Here is a 26506-nt window from a genome sequence, read left to right on the forward strand (position 1 = left end):
CAAAACAAATAAAACCTTATTTTCAATTTTGTAGATTGATCGATGTTCTATGCTCAATTCTCTTTTATAACTCTATCCAAATGTTAAAGAATTTTAAATTTTCATTGCTGCCATAGTGGTTGCTGCATTGCAATAATTCTTCTTTCCTCAGAATATTTTTAGATATATCCCCTACATAGATATTTTTGACTTAATTTCAAAAAAATATTAGTTTTGGAAAATAGTGTATTATGGGCACAGAATTACAGAATATGCTGTGAAAAATAATTTACTAAAAATAAACTATCCTGCTCCCATGATCTAGAAAATCCGCTAAGACCTTTTTTTTTTGGTCTAACCGATCTCAACCTTAGTATTATATATCAAATATTAAAAAGTAATTGTTTATTATTGTCACTGAACTGAAGAAAACATATAAATGAAATCGAAGGTTAATTAGATTTATTTTAACATATTATTTTAATAAATTAGATACCTTTTACCTGTCTTATCATATTATATAAATTATTGTGAAAAAAATTGAAACCTTATAGAACCTCATAAATAGGAATATATCTCATTGCATGAATGACTTTTTGCTTATTTTTGTTTCAAATTATACGTTGAGTCAGGATTTTAATGTATAAAATATGTTTGAAAAATCTTTCTATTTCGTTTATGCAATATATATTACTCCCATGTTATATACAGCATATAAACTTACTAAAATGTCATAGAATCTTATGTTTCTCATTCGCTAGGCAATTCGTTTTTATTTGTTTTGACTCCTTTTCGTAACGCCTTAATGTAAAATTAAACGCGTAAATTGGGGTAGCGTAAATGGAGGTATAACTGTAGCATCCAAAAATTAGATACTTTTACATTTTTATATTTTTTTGTTATTTTTTAAACCATTTTGCAAAAACATACAAATCTTATTTTCATTTCATTTTTTGAACAAATAGAAAAAAATGAAATAATTACACAGAAGCCGGGACTCGAACCCGAATTTTTGTCTTATAAAATACACAAAAATTTGAAATAAATGTAAAAAGTTTAGTTTTATAATAAAAATATACAAATCTTAGCTCTAACTACGAGTAGGTATATGTTATTGATTTTAAATGTTATATAATTATTATTTCAATAAATGAAATATTAAACTGTGATTTTAAAATGTAGGATTTTGAAAAAGTAAGACATGCCTTTTATATCCGCATATTAACATTCAAAGTATATCTGTAATCAAGGTCATTTTGGTAACACTAAAAAAAGTAAAAAACGCGAAAAAAAATTCGAAGTAAGTATTGTTATGACTTTTACACACTTCAAAACAATTTTTAAAAGGTTCGAGTCTTTAGGAGTGCAGTTGCTATCTCCCCTTTGGCAACGTCTTTGTTAAAATTAAATTTTTGTAACCCAAAAAAAATCTTACATTATTATTTCTATCTTAAATAGATGCTAAAATTACATATTAAACAAATTTCAAGTTGCCTAAAACATATTTTTTGGATGCTTTTTTTTCGCAAATGTCATAAGCTTATGAAAATGGGGAAAATTAATCGAATTTTCGAAAAAATAAAAGTAACCAGGTCAGTTAGAATATGACTACCTAAAATATATGCAAATTTCAAATCGATAGAGTAAAGTGTATAATCGCAGTACTTGAAATTCAAATGTAACTTTAACCATTCTTATCCGGAAAACCGCATTTCTTTATAAATATTTTTTTCCACGCCATTGAAAAATGTGTATAGAACTGTTTTATATAAAGCATAAACCACAACAACTCACTTACGAGATGATTTTATTCATTTTCAGGCCGTAGTTTTGAGTTTTCGCTAATATTATGATTTTAAAACCATTCCGGTATTATTACGAACATATCAAAAAAGCCATTTTCCAAGCCATTTTTGAGCTTTACCCAGAAAACGAACAGCTGTTGTGGGTATATTTTTATATATTATATAGATAACAATAATTATCACTTAGAAATGTAAAAAAAAATTATTATTTGACAGGCCAATTAACATTTTTTTTTTCAATAACATTGACATATATTGCATTTATTACGTTACCGCGTTCTATACATTGTAATTATTATTTTACGGAATTCTTTAAATACATTTCTACATATTTCGGGAGTATTTTCTTACCTTATTAGAAATCTTTAATTTATGGTTCCCAGAAATCTTTAATTTATGGTTCAAAATGGTGACCATGGATGGAGCACTATAATGCCAGATTAAATTTAATTCTTTAATTTTTTTTAAAGAAATATTTCTTTATTAATTATAGCTCATGTGTTATTCTGATGTGTGAGCTACATTATTGTTCAGTTTCATTCAAATCCATTCATTAGTTTATGCGTGAAAGCGTAACAAACAAACAAACAAACATCCTGACTTTCACATTTATAATATATAGGGATAAAAAAATGTTAGATAGGAGAATGGCTTTCTGTGAAACTTTTTCAATCTGCCCTCAAAATGTTCTTCAGAACGTTCTGTTCAAAAACTCTCCTCACCACAAAAATTTCTAACGAGTAGTTTTCAAGCTACAGGCCATCAAAGCTACAAATATTATTAACTATTAGACTAAGAAAATGGCTTTAACTTTAAAGGTTTTAACTTTAATTTAAATAGTTTTTTTTAATTTCCACCGAAGTTTAGGAGAAATCTATGAAAACATATCATTCATCTACCGTTTTCTCATAAGATCAATGTTAAATATGCCTACTTTTAAAGTCATTAATTTATGTAAATAATTAAGCAACCCCCCTAAAATTTTGAGAATTGATTTAGACTTACTTAGTATAACTTCATATAAAAAAATCAAATCCTTTATCCAAAATTGCCCTGGTGCTCGCACATCCTTAACTTGAACAGCACATCCTTTTACTCAAATTTTCGTTTTAAATAATTTCAATGCGTGGTCTTTTTACACAAAAAGCGATGAATATCCATGATCATTAGTCTCAGGATCAAAAATCAATAAATGTTAATAATTGTCGAAATCACTTGAATGGCTTAATACCCCACCGCGTGCACGGGCTACTTAAAATATAAATTTACAATAGTTTATTATTATATATTAATTATAATAAATATAATAAACAAATTAAAATAATTTGTACAATTTATATACATTATGTACAAGGGCGTCCTCAAGGATGGCGGGGCAAGGCAGGTGGGGGGAAGCTGGCTCCGTGCTTTCTGAAAGACTCGAAAAATTGAATGTCTATCTGTGAATTATCGAAGCTAAAAACGCATAAATACGTAATTTAGGACGTAGCAACTTTGAGTTTAGCCTGGTCTTACCCTCTTTGGGCTCGTTAATTAATAATTCAAGTATTAACTTCTTTATACCCTGTCATTTACAGGGTGGGTTATTTTAATCTATTAATCTATCAATCAAAAAATAGCTTAAACAAAAGTTGCAGAGTTTGATGGAGGACATCATGTTCTGACATCAGATTGGACCTAGTTCTTCGGATTTCTATCCTAAACGGTAAGGCATAGAATAACACTTTAAATTAGAGACTTGATTCTAATATTTTAAAAACTAATATTTTTTCGAAAATCGTCAGCTTTCGAAGGAAATGCGACTTAAAAATATGCCATTGTTGCATTTAATCGAATTAAACATACTAACTATGCTTAAGCCAAAAATTGTCAAGGGGAATAGGGGACATTCGTCCTTATCCTTGACCTTCAATTATCGATAAACTATAAGCGTATTTTCTTTCGATTAAATGCAATAATGACATATTTTTAAGTCGCATTTTCTCTGAAAGCTAATGTTTTTCGAAAAAATATTTAAAATAAAAATTGTTAGTTCATTTATTATGCATCAACTTTCTAATTCAAAGTATTCTTCTATATCCTACCACCGTTTAGAATCTCAATTGGCTATTACAGCAACCCGAAGAACTAGGCACAATTTGATGTCAGAACATGATGTCCCCCAACAAACTCCGTTAGAAATAGGAAAAAAGTTTAAATATAAAAATTTTCCTTATATTAAATAAACAACTTTTGTTTGAGACATTTTTTCGTAAACATCAATGTTCATCCGTGAGGTCGCAAATTAGGACAAAACTTTGGCGTCCATTTTCTCAAAAACTATAAAAGATAGGGAGTTGAAAATTTGCAGTTAACTTCAACTAAGTGATCCTGTAAAACATTCTTGAAAACTCTAGACAAAAGTTTTAGAAAATATTTTACCAAATAAATGACAGCCTTTTTCAAACTCTTTTAATTTATAAAAAAAATTATACAAGCACTGGCATTCAATACTTTCTATAGAGAGTATTTTAACATTTAACTCAGTCAATAGATTGCATTCCTTTGTTCTTTCTTGTAGGAAAAAAAACTCGGATACGCGGCAAACAGTGCGGCAAAGATTTCATATGATTAAATCAAAAATTTCTCACTCTTTGTTATTTTCTTACTAATTATGGACCCTTAAGATTTTTTTCTTATAATACATAATTTGTATTTTTCATCTAGAACCCCCTCCGGTCCATTAGCTGATGACGCCCTTGCTTATATGTATATAATAAACAAAGCACCTATCATATCAGTATTATACACCTGAAGTAATATTGATAAATACCTTTTTCAAAAGTGATAGGACTTCAGTGAATAAACAAACCTGTTCTCTTATCTATTGCCACAAAAAAAAAATATTCTATAATTAATAGAAAATAAATTCTATTCAGTTTAATTGTCATAACAATAGTTTTAAAAAAATTATAAAGTGTTGTTTATTTTTTTATTAAATTTTCCTTTTTTACAAAAATTGTAAGTAAACATCATTTTTTTTTAAAGTTCTTTTAGTAGTTCGTAAGTTCTTAGATTAACGTTGTTGAAGCGCTACAGAAAAAAAAAAACACCAATAACTTAAAATTTTGGGAAATTGCTTTCTTTAACGTGCTAAGAAGTCACATTTAAATTTTTTTTTTTTATTAATTTGTTTATAAAAACAAATCAAATCAATCAATTAACTGAGTTAATTGTTGAAATACCGTGCATAGAAAGTGTTCGATTTCAGCGCTTGCATTATTTTTTATAAAATAGAAGAGTTTAAAAAATCGTCATTTATTTGGTTTTCGAAAATTTTCAAAATTTTCTCTTGAGAAATATTGAATAGTTTTAAAACAAATCAAAACAAAAGAAATTGGCATGCAAATAATGCAACACTTGAATAAAGGAACCAAAAATATTTCGACGTTATATATATCTCGAATAGTTTCACTATAAATTACATTTTTTCTTATTCTAGATGCTTACTGAGCAAAGTCAAAACATTACTTGAAGTTACTGAGGTCCTAAATTATTCGAATTATTTGATTAAATTATAGAGGCTTTATAGTTTAAGATTTAAGTAAAACATGTTTTAAACTTTGAGGGGAAGGTAACAAAAAAATTTAATAATTTATAGAGGTTTTTACCTTATCGAAATTCTTTACTTACACTTTATTCATAATAATATTTTATCATTTACGCAATAATGTTGCCTATATTTTGTCATAAATGTTTTACACTCAATATAGATAACATTTTAATATGACATGAATTAGCTAAAAATAATATGTGATAATTTATAATAATCATAAAAAGTATTTACAACAAGCAGTGTTATATAGTTATTAAGTTTAATTAAAGTCTAATTTATAATTTTATAATTATTATTATTTCTTTTGTTTTCAATGGCACAGCTACATCAAGAATAAATTTTAATAAATAAAAAAAAAATTCAAAATGGATAATATTGGACGTCGTCAATGCATTCCAATAATATATACACGTGGAACACATTATGAAGTTGGATTCGATGTGGTAAGTTTATTTATTTTTGATTGATGATTGATAATTTATTTATTTTAAGTCACTTTTAAACGTCGAGGTCATTATGGTACAGTTAAAGTCGTTACAAATAAAGGAAAATGAAAGAAACCGCTCGCATTTTGATAAAACCTCATGGAATGTGTTTCTTTAGGTGACAAATATCATTAGTAAGGCATGAGTTAGTGGTGCAAATGTTTCTATTTGTTAATAAACAATAAATTGTTGATTCAATGATACGATCAATGTTAAAGTTCACTTAAAAAATTAATAAATAGGAAACTTGTATGACGTAAATGTTAAGTGTTTGTCAAATAATCGAAAACAATTATACATGTATAACGTATAAGTTATCCAAATTGCCTATTTAATAATTTTGTAAGTCAACTTTAAGCATTGATCTTTTCATTGAATTAACAATTTATTGTTTATTAACAAATAGAAACATTTGCGCCACTAACTAATGCATTACTAATGATTGTTACCTAAAAAACACATTCCATAAGTTTTTAGAAAAATGCGAGCGGTTTCTTTCATTTTCCTTTATTAGCCGATTTTAAGTTTTATTTAATAAATTTACATTTTTAAGTTAATAGATTATTATTTATTTTTATTAAATCATGTTTTTGTGCGTGGGGATAAATGTACTGTCAACAAATAGTAACAAACATTGTAGTTTTTTTGACAGCATTTATTTTTATGCGATGCTCCACAATTTTGTTTCCCTATTGAACTTAGATAGAGATGAAGTAAGTCTCGCATCTGAGAGTGGTTGTGATAACTAACGCTAGATGTAACGCAACCGAATTTCTGCCTGGCAAATTAAAATTACATATCACCTTAAAATGATTTGAAAACGTTTTTTTCTTTAATTTGTGGAAATAATATCTGCAGGCACCTTAGTAACAACGACGAAATTGTCTTACAAGGGGAGCAAAAATTTAAAATAAATTCGAAGCTCAGAAGCTTCGTTTTCTTAAAATCGATTATTGCAATTTTAATTTTTCAAGAATTTTTATTTCGAAAACTAAGCGTCTAAAAAAAATCACAAGAGAACTTTTTTGCTAAATACTAATAAAAATAAACAAAAATATTTTTTATTTTGACAAAATTCAAAATTTGGTACTTTGCGCATCCCCCACCTCTTGTTTACTAGTTGATTTATTTCATTAACGAACTTGATCTTTAAATATATATGTAAAATTTAACAATGGTCATTTTTGACGGTAAGTAGGCAGGATCGATGATGTTTAAAGAAATTTTTCAAAATTTTATCAGCCCTCTAAAAGCAATAGCTCCATTTCCTTAAGAAATTCGCTAAAAATTGTCCCAAAATTATTTTAAAATCAACAATTTTTGCAGCTATTTATCCGCTCTCAGGTGTCAAACGTTGGGTACTTTATTCTTACCTAATCTCAAGAATGGATATATCCAAAATTCAGCATAATTGTCATCAAAACAGTTTCGGGGTGAATAAAATAACTTTTACTCTCTTTTATAAAATTAAGTATCATGAATTTAAAGTAATTAACACCTATTTATAATGGTGATTTAATCTTTGTAGAATTCGACATTCTTATTTAGACCAGAAAAATAAGAAAAAAAAAAAAAAAAAAAAACAACCGATTTGTTTAAAAAATCCAAGGGAAATTTTTTCACCGGGATTATCTTTATTTGGATGTAAAAAACTGACGTGGGAAAAGTCCATTACAAAATCATGAGCGTCAAAAAAAAAATTTCAAGGTAAAAAATCGCGTATATAGATTTTAGCAATTATAAAATTTGTTCGTGAGGTAATTTTACATAAAACAGGTTGTGCACAAAATATCCGTAGAAGCAATAGTTCTGATCTGATGACATTTGACTGAAAAAACTTAAAGTTTCATTACAAATGAATTACGAATTATTTGCGATTGCAATATGTTAATTATTTCCTTCAAAAAATTTTCTTGGGCGTTAAAGCTTCTTATTATAAATGTACATAGTTCGTTTAGTTTATAAAATACTCAATTCATTCGTCTTATAAAATTCAAAATATGCAATACTAGCTATATGTAAAATTAGCTCACGAACAAATTTTGTAATAGCTTAAACTACCATAAACTTAATAGTTTACGAGATATTAGAAAAAAAACCTATTTTCGTGACCTTTGACCAATAATAATATTATTTTTTTGCTTACATGATTTTGCAATGGACTTTTCATTGGTAATTTCTTGCATCCACAAATAACGATAATCTCGATGAAAAAACTTCACTTGAATTTTTTTTAAGCAGAAAAACCATTATTTTCCTGGATTATATTCTTTGGTAGATAATGTTAACAGAACAAATATTAATTATAGTAATTAAAGCTATAAATTATAATTAAATATATTTTTAATTCATAAATAATTAAAACAATTTATTATCTATTTAAATAAATAGATAAATAAATTATTAATCTAGTTTTTATTTTAATAAATTATTTCCTTTTTTCCACTTATTAAGTTACTGTATTTGTGCGGTAGCGACCCAGTGCGGCTTCGCACGCTTTTAATTAGAATGTACTATAGATATAAACCTTTCGAAAAAATTATCTACTTGATGGTGAAAACCGTTTTAAAATCCGTTGCGTGATTTAGAAGAAGTTAGTGGAAAAGACAGACAGACAGATGCGAATAGCTCACTCACCATGATAATTGAATTGTTTTAAGAAGAAAAATTTAAACAAATTTTTTTTAAAGTTGTTCTAAATGCCCTTAAAAAAATCGTAACAAATAAATGAAAAACCATTTCTTTAATTATTGAGTCTGTTAAAAAGGATCACATTTGCTAAAATCCGTATGGTGTTCTTATTATCATATTTATAGACCTCAAACTTAAAAAATTATAATTTTTTGAAACTGCAAATTTTCAATAGTGTGTGTAGTATGTGGGAAATTTCTTAAATCTATACCAAAAATTTTTTCGAAGCATCATAATCGAGGAAATAAAACCAAAGAAACCCTCTAACTGAGGAGGAATTGTCTCCTTCTCAGTATATTTTTATGGGAGCCGGTGAAAAATGTTTTTCTGAGTGTATTCAAAAATAGCATACACAAGAGTGCTTGTGCTTTTTCGATTTACGCCCATGCGGCGGGGCAGAATTTCCCTACTCCCAGACACCATATTCTCTTTATTAAAAATTAAAAAAAAAAAAACTATTGGGAGTAGGGAACTTAGGGCCCCGCCGCATGGGCGTACATCGAAAAAGCACAAGCACTTTAAATTAAAGTAAGGTTTAAAAATAGACGAAGAAACAAAGCACTAAAAATAATTAAAGTTCGAAAAATTTGAGCAGTAAGTCGGATTTGAATGCAGTTTTCGGCATTCGATTCGTTAGGGCGTCAGGAAATTTTGTCACCTAGTCTGATTTATAACAAATTAAAAATATACAATTAGCATAAGTATTATGAATTTTATAATTGCAATTTAAATTAACCGTAAATATTGAATTCACAATTCAGGTAATAGTGACGAAAATGATTTCAAACTTGATATACGCGACATAATTGGTGTCAGAGGTATCTAATGCCCAGGATGAACGATATCCCCGTTGCCTCCTGGAGTTTTGGAGAAATTCGTCATATAATCAGAAGGAGACGATGTGGAATTCTGTACTCTAGACACCAGGTACCGCTTAAACCAATTCTGGCGACCTCAAAAATCCCTGTGTAACAAATTTGAAATTATTTGCATCACTATTAACCGATTTGTGAATTTAAAATTTACGGTTAGTTTAAAATGCAATTATAAAATGCATATTAATTATGCTAATTGCATATTTTTATTTTCTTATAAATCAAATTAGTTCATAAAATTTCCTGACGCTCTAACGATTCGAATGTCGAAAACCGCATTCAAATCCGACTTACTGTTAAAAATTTTCGAACTTTATTCCTTCGTTTCTTCGTCTAAAAGTTTTACTATAGAGTGATACTTTACAATCTTTATAGGCATCGTTTTATAAGGTAATAAATCTGTAATACATTTTATAATTGTATACTTCAATTTTAACATAATCACTGTAATTTGTAAAAAAAAAAAAAAATGTCCTTGAATATTGAATCCAAAAATAAAATTAAAATTAAGTTAATATAATATATTATTCTTAATCTGTGCGATGCAAAACACCATTGTAATGGAATTTTACTTAAAATTACATAATGCTTCATAATTATCATAGTATTAAGCACTGTGCGTGCTATTATAGTATATGGAGAACTGGCAACATCGCGAAAAACTTGATATTATGGCGATTGCTAAATGAGATAGAGATTAAGTACGCTTGCTACCTGAGAGCGGTTGCTTGACACAAGCGCGCATTTTTAGAAAAATATTGCGAGTTAAAATCATACTGAGATAAATTTTTGTTTAAACCTTCAGTACTCGCGTTTTGAGCATATTATTCACGCTCGATTTAAAACATAATGTACTGCTTAGGAAAAAACACGCTAGACAAATAATTTGAACGAAACAAGTGAAAACAAACAATTGACTGAGTTAATTGTTGAAATACCATGTATAGACAGTGTTGATGCGCAATCGTTTGTTTTTTTGACGTCACGTAAATAACAAAAGATTTTCACTTTTAAATAAACACACACACAACTGATATTCCTATATTAATACATACTATAAAATTTGCACCTAATTAACGCCCTCGTGGGTAAACAGTGATGTTTACAAAAAAATGTTTCAAACAAAAGTTTTTTATTTTTTTATAAGGAACATTTTTTACATTTAAACTTTTGTTCTATCTCTAACGGTTTACAAGATGGGTCCTACGGACCCAAGACCCAATTGACCTATGATGCTCATTTACGAACTTGACCTCACTTTTTACGACCTGAGTACGCTGTAAAAATTTCAGTTCGATATATTTTTTCGTTTTTGAGTTATCGTGTCCACAGACGGACGGACAACCGGAAATGGATTAATTAGGTGATTCTATGAACACCTATACCAAAATTTTTTTCGTAGCATCAATATTTTTAAGCGTTACAAACTTGGGACGAAACTTAATATACCATGTATATTTCATATATACATGGTATAAAAATATCATAAATTCAAATAATAAGTTTATTAGACAACATGTTAGTTTTTACAGATGCTCTCCTAATACTCTTGATATAATTACTATCTTTAGTATATGTTCTCTTAATATTTACGAATTTTTGATTTTTTTCACCACTGTTTTACGAAATTTGTTCTTTGTTATTTTTAGCCAAGGGTAGCCACGGATTACGGTAACTACGAGAGCGGAATTCCCGACGGGTCGAGCAAGTAATTTTCATTTTTGTGATTGAAATACTTTCTATCTTCATAGAATATTACCTATTTTCGAATTATGAAATTTTCAGATTTTTTCAATCTATCTACAGTTTTTAAAAATATTTTCTGTTCAAGTCTTTCAGAAATTGTGAGAATTTCTCTCATCACGGCAGTAAAGCTGTAAACAAACAAAAATTAACTCAGTTAATTAAAAAAACTTGATGATTGAAATATGGTGAAATTAGTTAAAATGAATTTAATGATTAAGATTATTTATTTCTCTGTTCTAATATTTTCACTCTCAAACATCATTCAATAATCACGTTATCGAACTATTTTTAATTAGCTAGTGCATTAAAAAATAAATTTATTCTCTCATCACGTGACTAAAGATTACCGAACGGTTGATACGAGTGTTGATGGGTTAAAATAATTTTTCATGTCCTTGCCAGATAGTTTTACCGTTGTTATTACCACATCAGATATTATTCTAATAATTTTAAAAAAAAAAACCTGTTCAAATCACTGAATTAACAATTACCACACTGAGTGCGGTACTTACATTAATGAACTATTTTTCAAAATGAGTGAGCAAAGTAGTTCTTATCTGACGAGCGTACATGTCCACACGTCCAGTGTTTTTTTTAAACAAATTTTAGACTAATAATAGACAAATAATAATATCTTATAATTGGAAATTCGGTCAAATTTTCTCGATTTCCCGCTTTTCATTACATTATTTTGGGAAAATGGCTCAGGATTCGTGTTCTGCGACCCAAAAAATCAATGGTAACCCATTTTCAGGTCAAAAAAATGATTTTTTCAGAAACTACAAATTTTAAAAAAGACCGCATATAAAGAAATAGTTTTTTAAGGGTAGCAAATTACGGAAGTGCCTCCCCCTTATTTTTATTTTAGAAAAATGATTCTAAGGGTTTAACAAATACGTTTCAAAAAAAAAAAAAAAAAAAAAAATTTTGAAAAAGAAACTATTATGTTAAGATTGAAAAAAATAATTTTGTAATTTATGATAGCAATTAGATATCATAATATTTTATATATTTTATTATTTCTTCTCAATGACAAGGAACTTATGTACTCATTTATTAAAATTTTTATTGATTAATGCAGTAATTTGAATAATTATATTATACTAATGAGAGATAGATAATTACTTCATGTAAATGATTTTTTAATTAAATCATTTTAAATAAACAAATCGATCGATTTGTAATTAGACGATTCTAAATATTACCTTTCATAATAATCTGCTCTACTTTTTTTTTTTTAAATGAAATTAAAATATTATTATTTAAAATGCGTGTGAATAAAATTAAATTAATCATTGAATAATAATTAAAATAGGAACTAGGCAAAACACGTAAAGATTTTAAAACAATAAAACTTATGCATTTATAAAAATTAAACTGTGAATTCCTGGTTTTATTATCTTTTATACCTTTTTTTTTATAACTAATTCAAAAAAATAAAATTAAAACGAATTATTCATTAATTAAAATATAATGCAGTAGTAATGCACATGGGACACACTGAAGGCTATATATAAGGCAGATTGTGATACCTAAAGAGCGAAGATTGTTTTGGAAAAAAAACGAGAGGTGTCGTGGGACACCCGATTGGAACTATGTTGTTGCATATCTGTGCATTAGTAATTCTGAAAGATTAAAGTATTAATTTAAGAAGTCAAATACTTGTTTTATTGTTTAAATTTAAAGAATTAAATATTATAGTTACTTTAACTTTATACTTTATGAATTAATTGAAATACTAGTTAAAAAAGACAAAAAAATTTCGAAAAGAAAAAAAGAAAATTCATATTGAAGGATTATTAAAAAAAAAATTCCCATATTCTCAAAATTCATGGCAAGCTGAATCAAATTAAAAAGTTTTACTTTCGAAGGTAACACATCGTCGGATTTTGGGGTCGTTTTAAATTGTTGCACATTTTTTGGTTTTACCTCCCAACCAGCACACAAATTAATATGTGCGATAAAAAACATTGTTCCAAAAACAATCAAAAATGATTGCCGATTTGACTAAACCGTTTCCCGTCTTGATACTGCTATATACTACCTTATGTGTTTAATGCATTTTATCAAATCGTAACATGCATTGATTAAGTGAAAAAAAGTGATGCAACATAAATGAATCTTTACTAATTGACAACTCAAGGCCGGAACTAGGATACGATATTCTTTTGGGAATAATACAAACACACATCGCATAAATCCTTGTATCTATTAAGAGTTGATCGTAGTAAATTAGTAGATCTCATTATCTAAAATTCAAAATATTTATTTAAACTCATGGGAGATTAAGATGCTTAGTGGATAATTTATACTCTTTAGAGGATAAGATACTTAAACGTAAAGCAAATATCAAACTATTGTCTTAAACATTATTTTTTTTATGAAGTTGGGCTAAGTCTATATCAATTCTGAAAATTTTAGGAGGGGTTGCCCGATTATTTAAATAAATAAATGACCTCAAAAGTAGGCATATTTAACATTAGTTCTATGGTAAAATGGTATGTTTAAATTAAAGTTAAATCATTAATAAATTATGAAAACGAAAAAAAACCCGTTATGCCCGATTAATTAAGGATTTAGGTATGAGCACGGTAGTGGGGACACAAAAAATTTAAAAATTTATTCGTATTTTTCGTCTACATTCATGAAGTTGTACCAAAATTTATTATCACAGTTCAAAATAAGGTACAAATAATTTCAATCTAAAATGGCCTTTTTGCTCAATTTTGATCGGAACGGTTCGAAGAACATTTGGAACATGTTACTACCTTAATTGCCTACTCATACGTATCAAATATTTTGTGAAAATCTGACAGGGAGTTTTCATGTAATTAATAATTAAAAATTAGAATTTTAACATGTATTATAGCATTATGTATGTAATAGGTATATGTATAGTCATTACTTTGAAGTACAGATAGCTCAGTCGATAGAGGCGTGGGTATATAATTTCTTATTTTAGTGATTACTTAAAATTTATTATCATATTGTTGTAATTACGAGTTGGTTGGGTTAAGCTTGTCGACTATAGTGGAGTTGGTTTGGTTTCGAAATTTTTAGCCCTTGCATTTAAAAATGGGACACTATTTCAGAAAATGGAGATATTATTGTAAACGCAATTCCTCGCGGGTAGAGCTAATTAAATAATATTAAATTTGAATCTAGTAACATTTGATTATGTCACGTTTATTACCCTTCTGGTGCGGAATCCTAAATAAATGATGCAAGGTTTGTTTACTACATCAAAACCTGAATGAACTTAGTTGATTGACATTTTTTTATATTGTACAATAATTATAACATTTAATAATTTAACAAGGTCGGAACTAAAAAACGATATTTTCTATTCTTTTGGGAACGCAAATACGAAATTTTCTAATCTTTTGGGAACGATAAAAAACACGTATTACATACATCCTTGATTTTGGCAATGATTTTAGATGACATTAAAAAGATACAGTATATCAGTAGAATATCAATAACTCATATGTTACTATTAATGTGTGCTTCCGATTTCTTACATACCGAATTTTAACTTATTTAAACAAAAGGGGACCGTTGGAGAAGCCCAAACACTTAGTGATTTAGGCAGCACCGCGTTTACAACTGGGGTAGTGCCACTTAAGCGGGCATTTTTTTTAGTCTTCGTAAATCTATCTGAGGCACCCAAGCAGAGCATTTTAATTAAAAATTGACTTCTTCGTTCCGCTCGAACGAATGGAAAAATAAAAATAATAATTTAATGTTAGGGTTCGACTCATTCGGAATTCCGCTCCCGTAGTTACCGTAAGATACGGCTACCATATGTACCCGTGGCTAAAACAACAAACATACAAATTTAATAGAAAAGTAGTGAAAATAATCAAAAGTTATTAAATTAATATTAGGAGAACATGTTTTAAAAATAGTAATTATATGTCTACAGTATTAAGAGAGCATCTGTAAAAACTAACGTGTTTTCCTTATAAACTTATTATTTAAATTTTATGATATTTTTTCGTTGAAATTATTTGTCTAGCGTGTTTTCTCCTAAGCGGTACATTTTTAGATCGTGAGTATATTTTTCGTCAAACCTTGACATAATTAGCTTAAAAATGAGAGGTGAATCATGGAATTTGATAAAGGCATTAGGAAGATAAAGGTAGGACAAACAAAACTTGCTAGAGTTATAAACTTATAATATATAAGATGACAAAAAATGAAGATTTTATGATTTATTTTTCATTTAAAAATTTCTTATTGTTTTTCATTTTTGTCATTAACATCGATTCATGATATTTTTTTGTTTTTTATGAATCATATTTTTATTATCATATTTATGTATCCATGGTCATACGTTGAAATAAATAAGAAAATTTAAATTAAATAAATTACCTACTGTTCTGAACATAATAAATCTAACTTTACGATTAATAATGCAAAATATATTTAAAAACAAGTGAAAACCAACAATTGACTGAGTTAATTGTTGAAATACCATGTATAGACAGTGTTCATTACTCTGTCACATTACACATACATACATGTCACACATACATAACTGATAATCCCATATTAATACATACTATAAAATTTGCATCTAAAGTGTGTCCTCGCGAGTAAACAGTGAGGTTTACAAAAAAATGTTTCAAACAAAAGTTGTTTATTGTTTGATAAGAAACATTTTTTACATTTAAACTTTTGTTCTATCTCCTACGGTTTACAAGATGGGTCCTACGGGCCCAAGACCCAATTGACCTATGATGCTCATTTACGAACTTGACCTCACTTTTTACGTCCTGAGTACGCTGTAAAAATTTCAGAGCAGACGGGCGGACGGACAGACGATTAACCAAAAATGGACTTTGATGATTCTATGAACACCTCTTCCAAAATTTTTTTCGTAGCATCAATATTTTTAAGCGTTACAAACTTTGGACTAAACTTAATATACCATGTATATTTCATATATATGGTATAAAAATATGATATATGAGTGCTGCACAAAAACTGGGCCGGCTTTGACTTTGTTATACTCTTTATGGCTATTAGCAGTAAAGGTAAAAATAATTTAAATAGGCATTGGCAAACGGGGCTGACAGAAGTCCCTCGGACTTAAGTAACTAAAATTCGAGTAAGACAGTGACACCTAACCCGTCTCGTTTCCTCCTCTATGAGCAATGCAGACTTGGATAAAGAGAAACACAATAAAGTTTATGGCACACAGTAAAGTTATAGCAATGATGACTTCGACTTAAAATAACTCGTCTTTTAAATACAGAGTGCTACCTATTTAGAATCTAAAGTACCTATTAGAAGAGGAATTTTAATTTATCTTACACATCCCAATGATAAGGTTTGGGGTGGGGATACTTTTGTTTGGTTATTCATTCATCTCTGTATTTCTTCAAGAGTTACTTTGAATTAAAAAAGTAAAAATTAATTTTTTTTTGTAAGTAATTTTAATAATGGAAAACATCATTGCTTTTCAATATATAAAAAAAATTAAATTTATATTACATTATTATATTTTTTCCAGATGTTTTAATTTTAATAAAATAATTGGTAGGATACTCTGTATTTATAGAACCCACGTAGGTCTGGTCTGGTAGGTAGTCATACCTACTTCCATTGAAAGTGAATGTCAATAAAATAAAATAACTTTAAAAAAAAAAATGTTACATTGAACTTGATCATAGATACAATAAATACAAGTCATTATAATTTAATTTAATTCGTTCTCTCATCTAATTATTTATTTTATTACATAATTTAAATTTAATTTATTATACCAAAATTAAGTAAGTCAATCAATCTAAGTATTAATTGACTAGATTCTTGATTAAGGATGTACGAGCGCCTGGGTAATTTTGGATAAAAAGCTTGCTTTTTTTATATATGAAGTTCGACTAAGTCTAAGTCAATTCTGAAAATTTTAGGGGATGGGGGGGGTGGCTTAACCGATTATTTAAATAAATAAATGACTTTAAAAAGTAGGCATATTTAACATTGACTTTATGGTAAAACAATAGATGGATGATGATATGTTTTCATAGATTTCTCCAAAACTAGTCGGTGGAAATTAAAAAACTAACTACTTAAATTGAAGTTAAAACCTTAATAAATTATTTTAAAAAAAAAAAAAACGCAATGCCCGACTAATTAAGGATGTATGAGCACCGTAGTGGGGACACACAAATTTAAAAAATATATATTTCAATTTTGATAGCGAATTATATTATAACTTGACAATATAAGACGAAAAGTACGAATAAAATTTTTCGATATCTGGAATATGTTTCAAAATATCGAAAATTGAAAAGTTTGTTTAATTATTTAGCTTTCGATATTTCGAAAACCAAGGCAGATATCGAAAAATTGTATTCTTAGTTTTCGTCTACATTCATAAAGTTATAACAAAATTCATCAAAGTTGAAAATAAGGTATGAATAATTTCAACAATTAGTCTAAACTTGCCTTGTTTACTTCGAAATCGTTATGGAATATGCAATTTTTCGAACTTTTCCGTTAATTTGACTTTATTTCGAGTCAATTGGTAGAAATCCCATGTTTCTGTCAATGAGATTCTAGTAATGGCAAATTTTTTATGCCAGAGGCGTTAAGATTTGGGTTCCGATCCGTTTTTCGGGCTAAATACAATTATAAAAAAAAAAGATAAATCGAACATATTAACAAATAACTCGTTGATTGACTAGCTTGAATAAATAATTTAACAATACTATACATTACATAATAAATATAATTTTTTATTTTTTAATATAAAAATTAATTTAACCACAAATAATATAAAAATGACTGCTGAATGGATTGATAAATGATTTCCTGTTAGGTATATACGTGTTTAATATGAAAACTTAATTATCGTTTATTTATTAACCATCGACATATAACCATGACTTTTTAAATCATATTTTCAAATGCAAATTTACTTGTATAAAACAAGGCTAAGTTTTTATAACCATGTAACTACTTATAGTCCTATACCATTTCAAACCATCATAAAATTCTTCATTTGTAAAATGCGTTAACAAAATTAATTTCATTAAAAAATTTGCATTATATAATGTAATAATGTAATGGGAAAGATATAAAGGTTGGCCAAATTTTTCACCAGATTCGTGCGTAGAAATCATCCAAACTTGGGTGATTCAAACTTTTGTTCAACATGTTAGGTCATAAAGTCCATAAAACAGTAAAAAGTAAAGATGTAATTTGATGATGACGCTTAACGCTGGCTTTGAGTGACCAATTTAGATTTCACCTAGCTGAAAAAAAAGGAATATGTGCAGCGTCAAATTTAAAAAATGTAACTTCATGGTGACGCTTAACGCTGGTTTTGTGCGTTAAATTAGGAATCCACCTAGCTGAAATAATAGAAGTATGTCCAGCGTCAAATTATAAAAAGGAGCGCCAGATAAAAAAATACTTTTACAAAAAGAAAACCGACTTTAAAAGAAAAACTTTTCCAAAACAAATTAATATGCACTAAAAAGTAAAAAAAAATAACGTAGTTAAAATTAATTAAAGATAATATAATGTAGTTAAAATTATTGTTATTTTTGGAGTCGGTGTCAGCCAAGGAAACAACTTCCACTTTCCCTTCTAAGACTTTCCAAGTTTTTTGCGATAAGACAACCTAGACAATTCTCCCTTAAAATAAGATATTTTCAATTCTATATATTTAAAATATAAAATAATTATATTAAATTGATACTTATAATTTATACAATATATTCCTACTTTTGAAATTAAAATTATATTAAAAAAAATGCCCTTCAATTATTAAATTAATAAGTTTTTAATCAATTCCCAAATGTAAAATTAATATTATAAATAACAAAAAAATGATGAAGACTTATATAATATTAATATTTTCAAAAAGAAACGTTGGGCAGGAGCTGCGTTAGCTAAGCGAATTTCCTCAGAGATTTAAAAACTAACACTTTTTTCTTAAAATCGAATATTGTATTTTTAATTTTTCAAGAATATTTATTTCGAAAACTATGCGTCTAGATAAAGAAAATCACAAGAGTACTTTTTACATTAAAACTGGCGAAAAAATACAAAACAATATTTAATTTTGAAACATGATTTAGGTAATTTTATTTTTTCTAAATTTTGTACATTTCAGACCTTATCTGTTGATGACCTTCTATATACCAAAACCCTTCTTGACACCATATTTTATTCAAATCGGACTTAAATTGCTGATATATATATACTGGGCGTTCTGTTATTGACTGAAGATCGTTGGCCTGCAGAATATGCTCATAAAGACGAAGGAAAAAGTTATTTTCCACTTTTGGATCTGAGGCCTAATTTGCGAGATAATTAACAAAATAAATTAATATAATATTAATAAAAACTTAAAATCTTTATCGAATCACAATTCAATAAAATTTTAAATGAATGAAATTTTTACAAATTCCATCATCAGTACAAAAGCAATAGCTCCTTTTTCTTCAAAAATTCGCTAGTTACAATTTTTAGATGCATGTGTATATAATTAATTTCCAGAAATAGACACATTTTTTGTTTGTCTATTTTTACAGTCTAATGAAATTACGACTTATATAAAATAAATTTTAATTTTCTTCTTGATTTAATTTTTTTTTTATTGTTACAATAATTTAAATATTAACAAAAAATTAATTAATTAAAATGGAAAACACCCATAATATTTTGTAATAAAATTCAAAATTTTTTTGTTTCACAGGGACGGAATTTTGCTGCTATAATTAAAGAATTTTTGGAAACGTCACGACCATTAAATGACGAATATATCCCATTATATGAAACAAAAGAAGGTCGTAAAGTTTACGATGAAACTTTAGAATGTGTGAAGAAAAATTTCCCACAATATATACGAGAATTAGAAGGAACAGCAGAAGGAGCTCAAGTTCCTTTTTATAAAGTAATTTTAAATAATTGATAAATTTTTTAGCAGTTTGAAAAAATGAACAATACGATTGAAACATGTCGCATTATTATTTAATTTCATAAATCAAATTTAGCAAAAAATTAAAAAAATTATCATTAAAAATTATCATTATTTAAAAAAAAAATTATGATTTATTTAAACTATTGAAGTGATTTCTTACAGCTATTCTTATTGCACATGGATGATATAACAACACGCACGGTACAAAATCGATCTGGAAATATTCATCCAAGTGGCTGTTCCACAATATGTGTTAACCAACCTGGAGAGGTATTCATTATTTTTAGTAATATTTTTTCCGAAAATACAGACTTATGCACTATATCGAATATCAATATATTTTCATCCCTCTAGACCAACTTGAAGAGGCTGTGTATGCACGCAAAAACTAAAGGGTGTTTTCCGAAATATACATCAGTATACTGACCAGTAGTACTAACGTCATAAATCAAACGCCATATCGTATTTGTATGTCACCATATTTAGCCGGGCGTGTATGCATTAGAGAGTGTGGAATAATGATTTTATTAAAATGTGTTTCTAAAAATCTGTTTGTAAAAGCTAACTAACATTACCATTCTTTTGGAATAGACTACAAGTAAAATTTGGCTCTGACCAGTGTATTTCGGAACGAATCATCAGTATGCCACCGAATCATGACGTCATTACCATTGGCCAGTATACTGATATATATTTCGGAAAACACCTTAACAACTGGTATCACTTTTTTGACGTTAACACAACCTACATACCAATTTTAATGTCCAAAGCTTTAAAAACATAGAAAAAATGGTGTTTTTTCTGAGAAACCCTTCCCAATTATGAAAATCAAATCTTGTTAACGTCAATAAGGCTTGGATACAATCCTACATACATGCAGCATTCATGCATCATTTGAACTAAAGGGAGCCATTGGAGAAGCTCAAACGTTCGATAAACAAATATATATATAGGGTGGGCCATTATAATCTATACACCTAAATATCTCGTTTTGTAGTTAACCAATCAAAAAATAACTAAAACAAAAGTTGCAGATTTTGATGGGGGGCATCATGTTCTGACATCAGATTGGTCCTAGTTCTTCGGGTTTCTTTAATAGCCCATTTAGATTCTAAACGGTAAGAGATAGAATAACACTTTAAGTTAGAAAGTTGATCCTCATTAAAATACTAAAAAATTTTTGTTTAAACATTTTTTCGAAAATCGTTAGCTTTCGGAGGAAATGCGATCATTATTACATTTAATCGAACGAAAATACACTTAAAGTTTATCGATAATTGTAGGTCAAACTCATAGACACAGGTGAATGTCCTCTATTGCCCTTGGCAACTTTTGGCTTAAGCGTGTCTTCTTTCGAATAAATGCAATAATGACATATTTCTAAGCCGCAATTCCTCCGAAAACTGACGTTTTACGAAAAAATGTTTTTAAAAACATTTTTTCTTTTATTTTTTATGAGGATCAATTTTCTAATTTAAAGTGTTATTCTATCTTTTACCATGTATAATAAAAAATGGCTATTTAAGAAACACAAAGAACTAGATCCAATCTTATGTCAGGTACAATCTGATATCCCCCATCAAGTTCTGCAACTTTTGCTTAAGTTATTTTTGGTTGATTAACTACAAAACGAGATATTTATATGTATAAATTAAAATGGACCACTCTGTATAACAATCTCCAAAACTCCGTGAATTGTATTCTAGGGATCATGAAATACATTTATAACACATACCTTGCCGTTTACTTTCAATACAATACATGCGGAAAATTAGACTAAAAAAAATTTGATTTTTTAATTTTTTGGAAAACCACTTAACAAATTCTTGTGTAATTATTTTATTTATTTTTTTATAGGAAATATTAGGACATACCGAAGATGCACTTGCTGAAGTTTTAAATCATTTCTATTTTGTTTCGGCACACATCATTTCTGATAAACCAGAAGGACGTTGGAAAGTTAAAGAGGAAAAATTCACATCCTTATGTTATGCAGGACATTTACCTGGCTATACAATGAATTATAATCATCATGGCCTTGTTTTTAGTATAAATACTTTAAGTGCACATCGTTTAAATTCTGGTAAAACACGTAAGTTATCGCAAAAATTTTATTTTGATTGCCATTTTTAATTTTCACATTTTTTGAATACTTATTTGAATCTAGCGATCGCGCAAATCTTTAAATTTTTTTGTATTATTGACAACAATGGCTATTTTTGTCTAAAAATTGAATTTTCCCGCCCACTATTGTGGGTTTTAAAACTCTTTATTTTCATATTACTATTCAGCGATTTCGAAAACCTCTAGGATAATAATATTTTCTTGATATATTTGTTTTAATCGAGTAGCTAAAAATTGAATTTTTCGGTCACCATTTTGAATTTTGAATTTTTCATGATCAGATTCAGATTCAGCGATCTCGAAAGCCCCCAGGACAATATCATTTTCTTAAAATGAATTTTTCGGTCGCCATTTTTAGGTTTCATACTTAGATTCGATTTCAACGGCCCCAAAAGCCCCCAGATTGGCATTTTCATCCTTCTTTATTATTTTTAGTACGTTTCGGGTATTTTGTATTTTTAATACATAAAAGTCGAATTTCCGAGAAAGGAGGGAGAAAGGCTCACAATCTAATTTAACGACAATTACAAACAAAACGAGATATTAAACATCAAAATCGGTTCAAGATCAAAAAAGTTAGTTAGTCGACCCTGATTTTACATTCATTAAAGTAGTCCGGCTGTCCTTTGATTACGATAAACACTGTTTTAGGTCCTTTTGCCGGGCAAAATTGTGAATTATTTCATTTTAAAATTGTGATTTTTAACACAGTATCTTATGGAAGAATTCACAATAATGTTAATTGTTCAAAGATTAATCGGTAACTGACCTTCAAAAAAGTTTTAAACATAAAAAAACTTTAGTTTTTCATGCTTTTACGATATTTTTAGAGCATTTTATTACATTTGCGTCATACAAATTGCCTAGTTGACTACACAACCGCCAGTCTGCTTCACAAAAAATATAGACAACTTACAGTTATATTTATTTATTCATGATTTTTAACGTCAAATATAGGCAATAAATATAACATTTATGTATACTTATTTGCATATATTAAAATAGTTTTATGATTTTAGCACGTCATTTTATCACACGAGCATTATTATCAGCTGAAAATTTTCTACAAGCTCAGCAAATTTTACGAGATGATGGATGCGGAGCTGGAGATGGTTGCTCAATAAATATGACCTTTTTAAAACAGGAAGGTGACCGTCTATTTCATAATGCGGAAATGGGCCCGGCCCTACCAGATACGAATCAATCACAATTGAATATTTTAACTGCAAGTCCTGGTGAAAATATTTTCCATTGTAACAAGTAAGTTTTTACGTTGAAAATATCAATTTAAGTAATTTTTTTTAAACTAATAGTTCCATTTTTTTTTTTTTTTTTATTATTAATTATTAATAAAAAATAGTTATATTTTTGAATAAAAAAACGAAAATGACGTATTTACAACCGTTGAGGTTGTGAGTAAATCTATTTCTATGGATAAATTAAAGATTTCTGTAAAAATGGTAAACGCAAAAATGTAAATGGTAAAAATACAATTCATGGCCATCTGTTCAGATATACTCAATGAATTAAGACTATTTTACATTTAATAAAAAAAAATTAAAAACTTTTAAACCCAACGATATAATTACATTCCATAATCTGATATCGATCCAATTATGCACATCATTTATTAATTTCCCAGCTTCTCCTATTTATATCATATTTTTGGCAGTTTTTAAGGCTTTTTATATCTTTACAGCCGTTTTTAGAATGGCGCTTTCCCAGCTTTCTTTCCACCCTTTTTATGTCGAAGTATCATATTTTTCGGAGTTTTGAACACTTTACGATTCGAAATTGAATGGTAGTTGTAGTATCAATTTCCCAACTACCTTTCCGAATTTTTATACAAATATTTTAAAATGTACAACATCACGAAAAGACAAAATCTTATTTGAAAGACGTTTCACGAGAGTTAAGCTACTTAACATACAGATCCTTTCACTTTTAAGTAAATTCTTGACGAGACGAATGTTTTTTTTAAACTAAAAACTCGTTTGCTTTTATCTTTTTATGCTCTAATAATTTTTATTTATTTAGATATCTACGTTTAACAATAAAAGAAGCTGAAGGAATGATAATTGAAAGTAGCGATGCTCGAATGGAGACATTCAATAAATGTTGTAAACCCACAACTAAACAGGATGTTGTTAAAATGTTATCAGATCATACAAATTATATTCATCCTGTGTTTAGAGATTGTGGTCCAAATGATTTTGTTAAAACTATTGCCGTTGGTAAGTCTAGAACCAAGAATATATATAAGGACGTGAAACTTAAGTGGAGAGGGTAGCAGTAAAAAAGGCGCCTATCTGGACGAAGTCTAGTACTTAGATTTTTATTTTATATCTAATAATAACCCATAGCTAATCTAAATTGGAATTTAATACCAAGAAAGACTCTATCTAGCGATATAAAAAAGAACTATAGTTTGCAACGCCCATAGATACATAATATTTAACGGAAATGTTTGTTTTCAATCTTGTAAACCATACGCACATACTATGCACATGTAAAAAAGTATAACACATTAAAATATGTAATGAAATAGGTATCTTTTGCCTTTTCATTCAATGAAAAAATCAGTAGAGTTATTTACGTATGGTTTACATTTTTTTACTTGTTGCGCTGACATCTTAGTGTTAAAATCAAATAGTTTTATGGTCAAGATAACCATCATTCTATTATGTCTTCAACTGCCCACTCTGTTCCCCTGCTGAGATGAACTCGTAAACTGTATATTTTACAAAAATAACATTTTTTATTTTATTTTGTAGGTATATTTGATTGTATAAAACGTACTTGGAGTATTTATGCTGACAATCCACAAAATACAGAACCATTAGTCGTTTTACCAATTATATTAAAGGATAATTAATTAATTTATTAAATTGATTTTTAATTTTAAATAAAATTGTATGTTTCATCATTTAGGTACCTACCGTCTGACCTAAAAAATATATAATAAATGTACTATTTTCACATATAATTCAATACCATTCATTATTAATTTGTTATTAATAAAATTTAAAACTTGTATTTAATTAATTTAATATATTTAAATAAAATTTATTTTATTATAATTATATGTGTATACTTAATTATTCACTAGTTGAGTCTTAAACAAATGATAGGATTATTATTTCCTGAACCCTGTCCTGCATATATTATTCAATGTTCCTGTCCTTGGAGAGTTGCAGGCTGGAACAAAGTTGCCAGAAAGTTTTAATTCAAGTCGCCCCATCTACAAATAGCTAGCCCCTAAATAGTTATCAGGCGACATAATTTTATCGTTTGGCTACTGATAGCCAAAGTCTCTATTTTCGTTTTTATAGATTGTTTCTTTAATTAAATATTTAAGTAGGTTCTCTATATTAAACAAGTGAAAACAAACAATTGACTGAGTTAATTGTTGAAATACCATGCATAGTCAGTGTTGATTTCTTTATTACACATACAAACATGCTACACATACATAACTGATAATCAAGTATTCGTTGTGTGCGTAGTCATGGTAGGGATAATAAAATCGATGCCAGCGCTTTAAGTGAAAAATTTTGGAGATAAAGTGGGCTGTTATGACTAATTTGCAATTCTTTACATGTTAATGATATAGAAACTGTCAAATTAAAATGATTGAAAAACACTAATTAATTAAACTTAATGCATTAAAAATTGTGAAAATAAGAAATCAAATTGTACAAATATTATTTTTCAAATGTTAATTATCGTAATTATTTATTTAAATTTGTGAAACAAGAATATTAAATTTTAAATGTAAGTTTTCAATGCAATCCACACAATTATATATGCATCCATTAATTCTATAATTAAAGTAGTGTATCGTTGTCATGGAAACGAAATTCACGCTCGGAGCGAATAGTACATATGTAAATGACTTTATAGTGTTCTGCATTACCGACCGACATTTAGTGTATAGTTTGTACACATATTATAAAATTTCCGCCTAATTGGCGCCCTCACGGGTAAACAGTGATGTTTACGAAAAAATGTTTCAAACAAAAGTTGTTTAATTTTTGATAAGGAACATTTTTTACATTTAAACTTTTGTTCTATCTCTAACGGTTTATAAGATGGGTCCTACGGACCCAAGACCCAATTAACCTATGATGCTCATTTACGAACTTGACCTCACTTTTTACGTCCTGAGTACGCTGTAAAAATTTCAGCTCGATATCTTTTTTCGTTTTTGAGTTATCGTGACCACAGACGGACGGACGGACGGACGGACGGACGGACGGACAACC

General features: G+C 28.1%; 1 protein-coding gene across 1 annotated transcript; it reads left to right on the forward strand.

The window, feature by feature from the left end:
• Positions 1-5701: 5701 nt before the first annotated feature.
• LOC123294784 lies at positions 5702-25224 on the forward strand. The gene is made up of 7 exons (XM_044875928.1): positions 5702-5822; positions 19893-20090; positions 20280-20387; positions 21975-22209; positions 23261-23501; positions 24279-24475; positions 25016-25224. Exons 1-7 carry the CDS (start codon positions 5745-5747, stop codon positions 25114-25116), a joined length of 1158 nt encoding a protein of 385 aa, XP_044731863.1. The 5' UTR covers positions 5702-5744; the 3' UTR covers positions 25117-25224.
• The last annotated feature ends 1282 nt before the right edge of the window (positions 25225-26506 follow it).

This window comes from Chrysoperla carnea, chromosome 3, assembly GCF_905475395.1.
Source record: "Chrysoperla carnea chromosome 3, inChrCarn1.1, whole genome shotgun sequence".
NCBI classification, from domain to species: Eukaryota; Metazoa; Arthropoda; class Insecta; order Neuroptera; family Chrysopidae; genus Chrysoperla; species Chrysoperla carnea.

Excerpts from the sequence above, each read along its gene's own strand:
- LOC123294784 (XM_044875928.1), top strand. The coding sequence starts at position 5,745 with ATGGATAATATTGGACGTCGTCAATGCATTCCAATAATATATACACGT. Across the intron at positions 20,388-21,974 it reads GTGTTAACCAACCTGGAGAG|GAAATATTAGGACATACCGA; the intron begins GTATTCATTATT and ends ATTTTTTTATAG. Across the intron at positions 24,476-25,015 it reads TGTTAAAACTATTGCCGTTG|GTATATTTGATTGTATAAAA; the intron begins GTAAGTCTAGAA and ends TTTATTTTGTAG.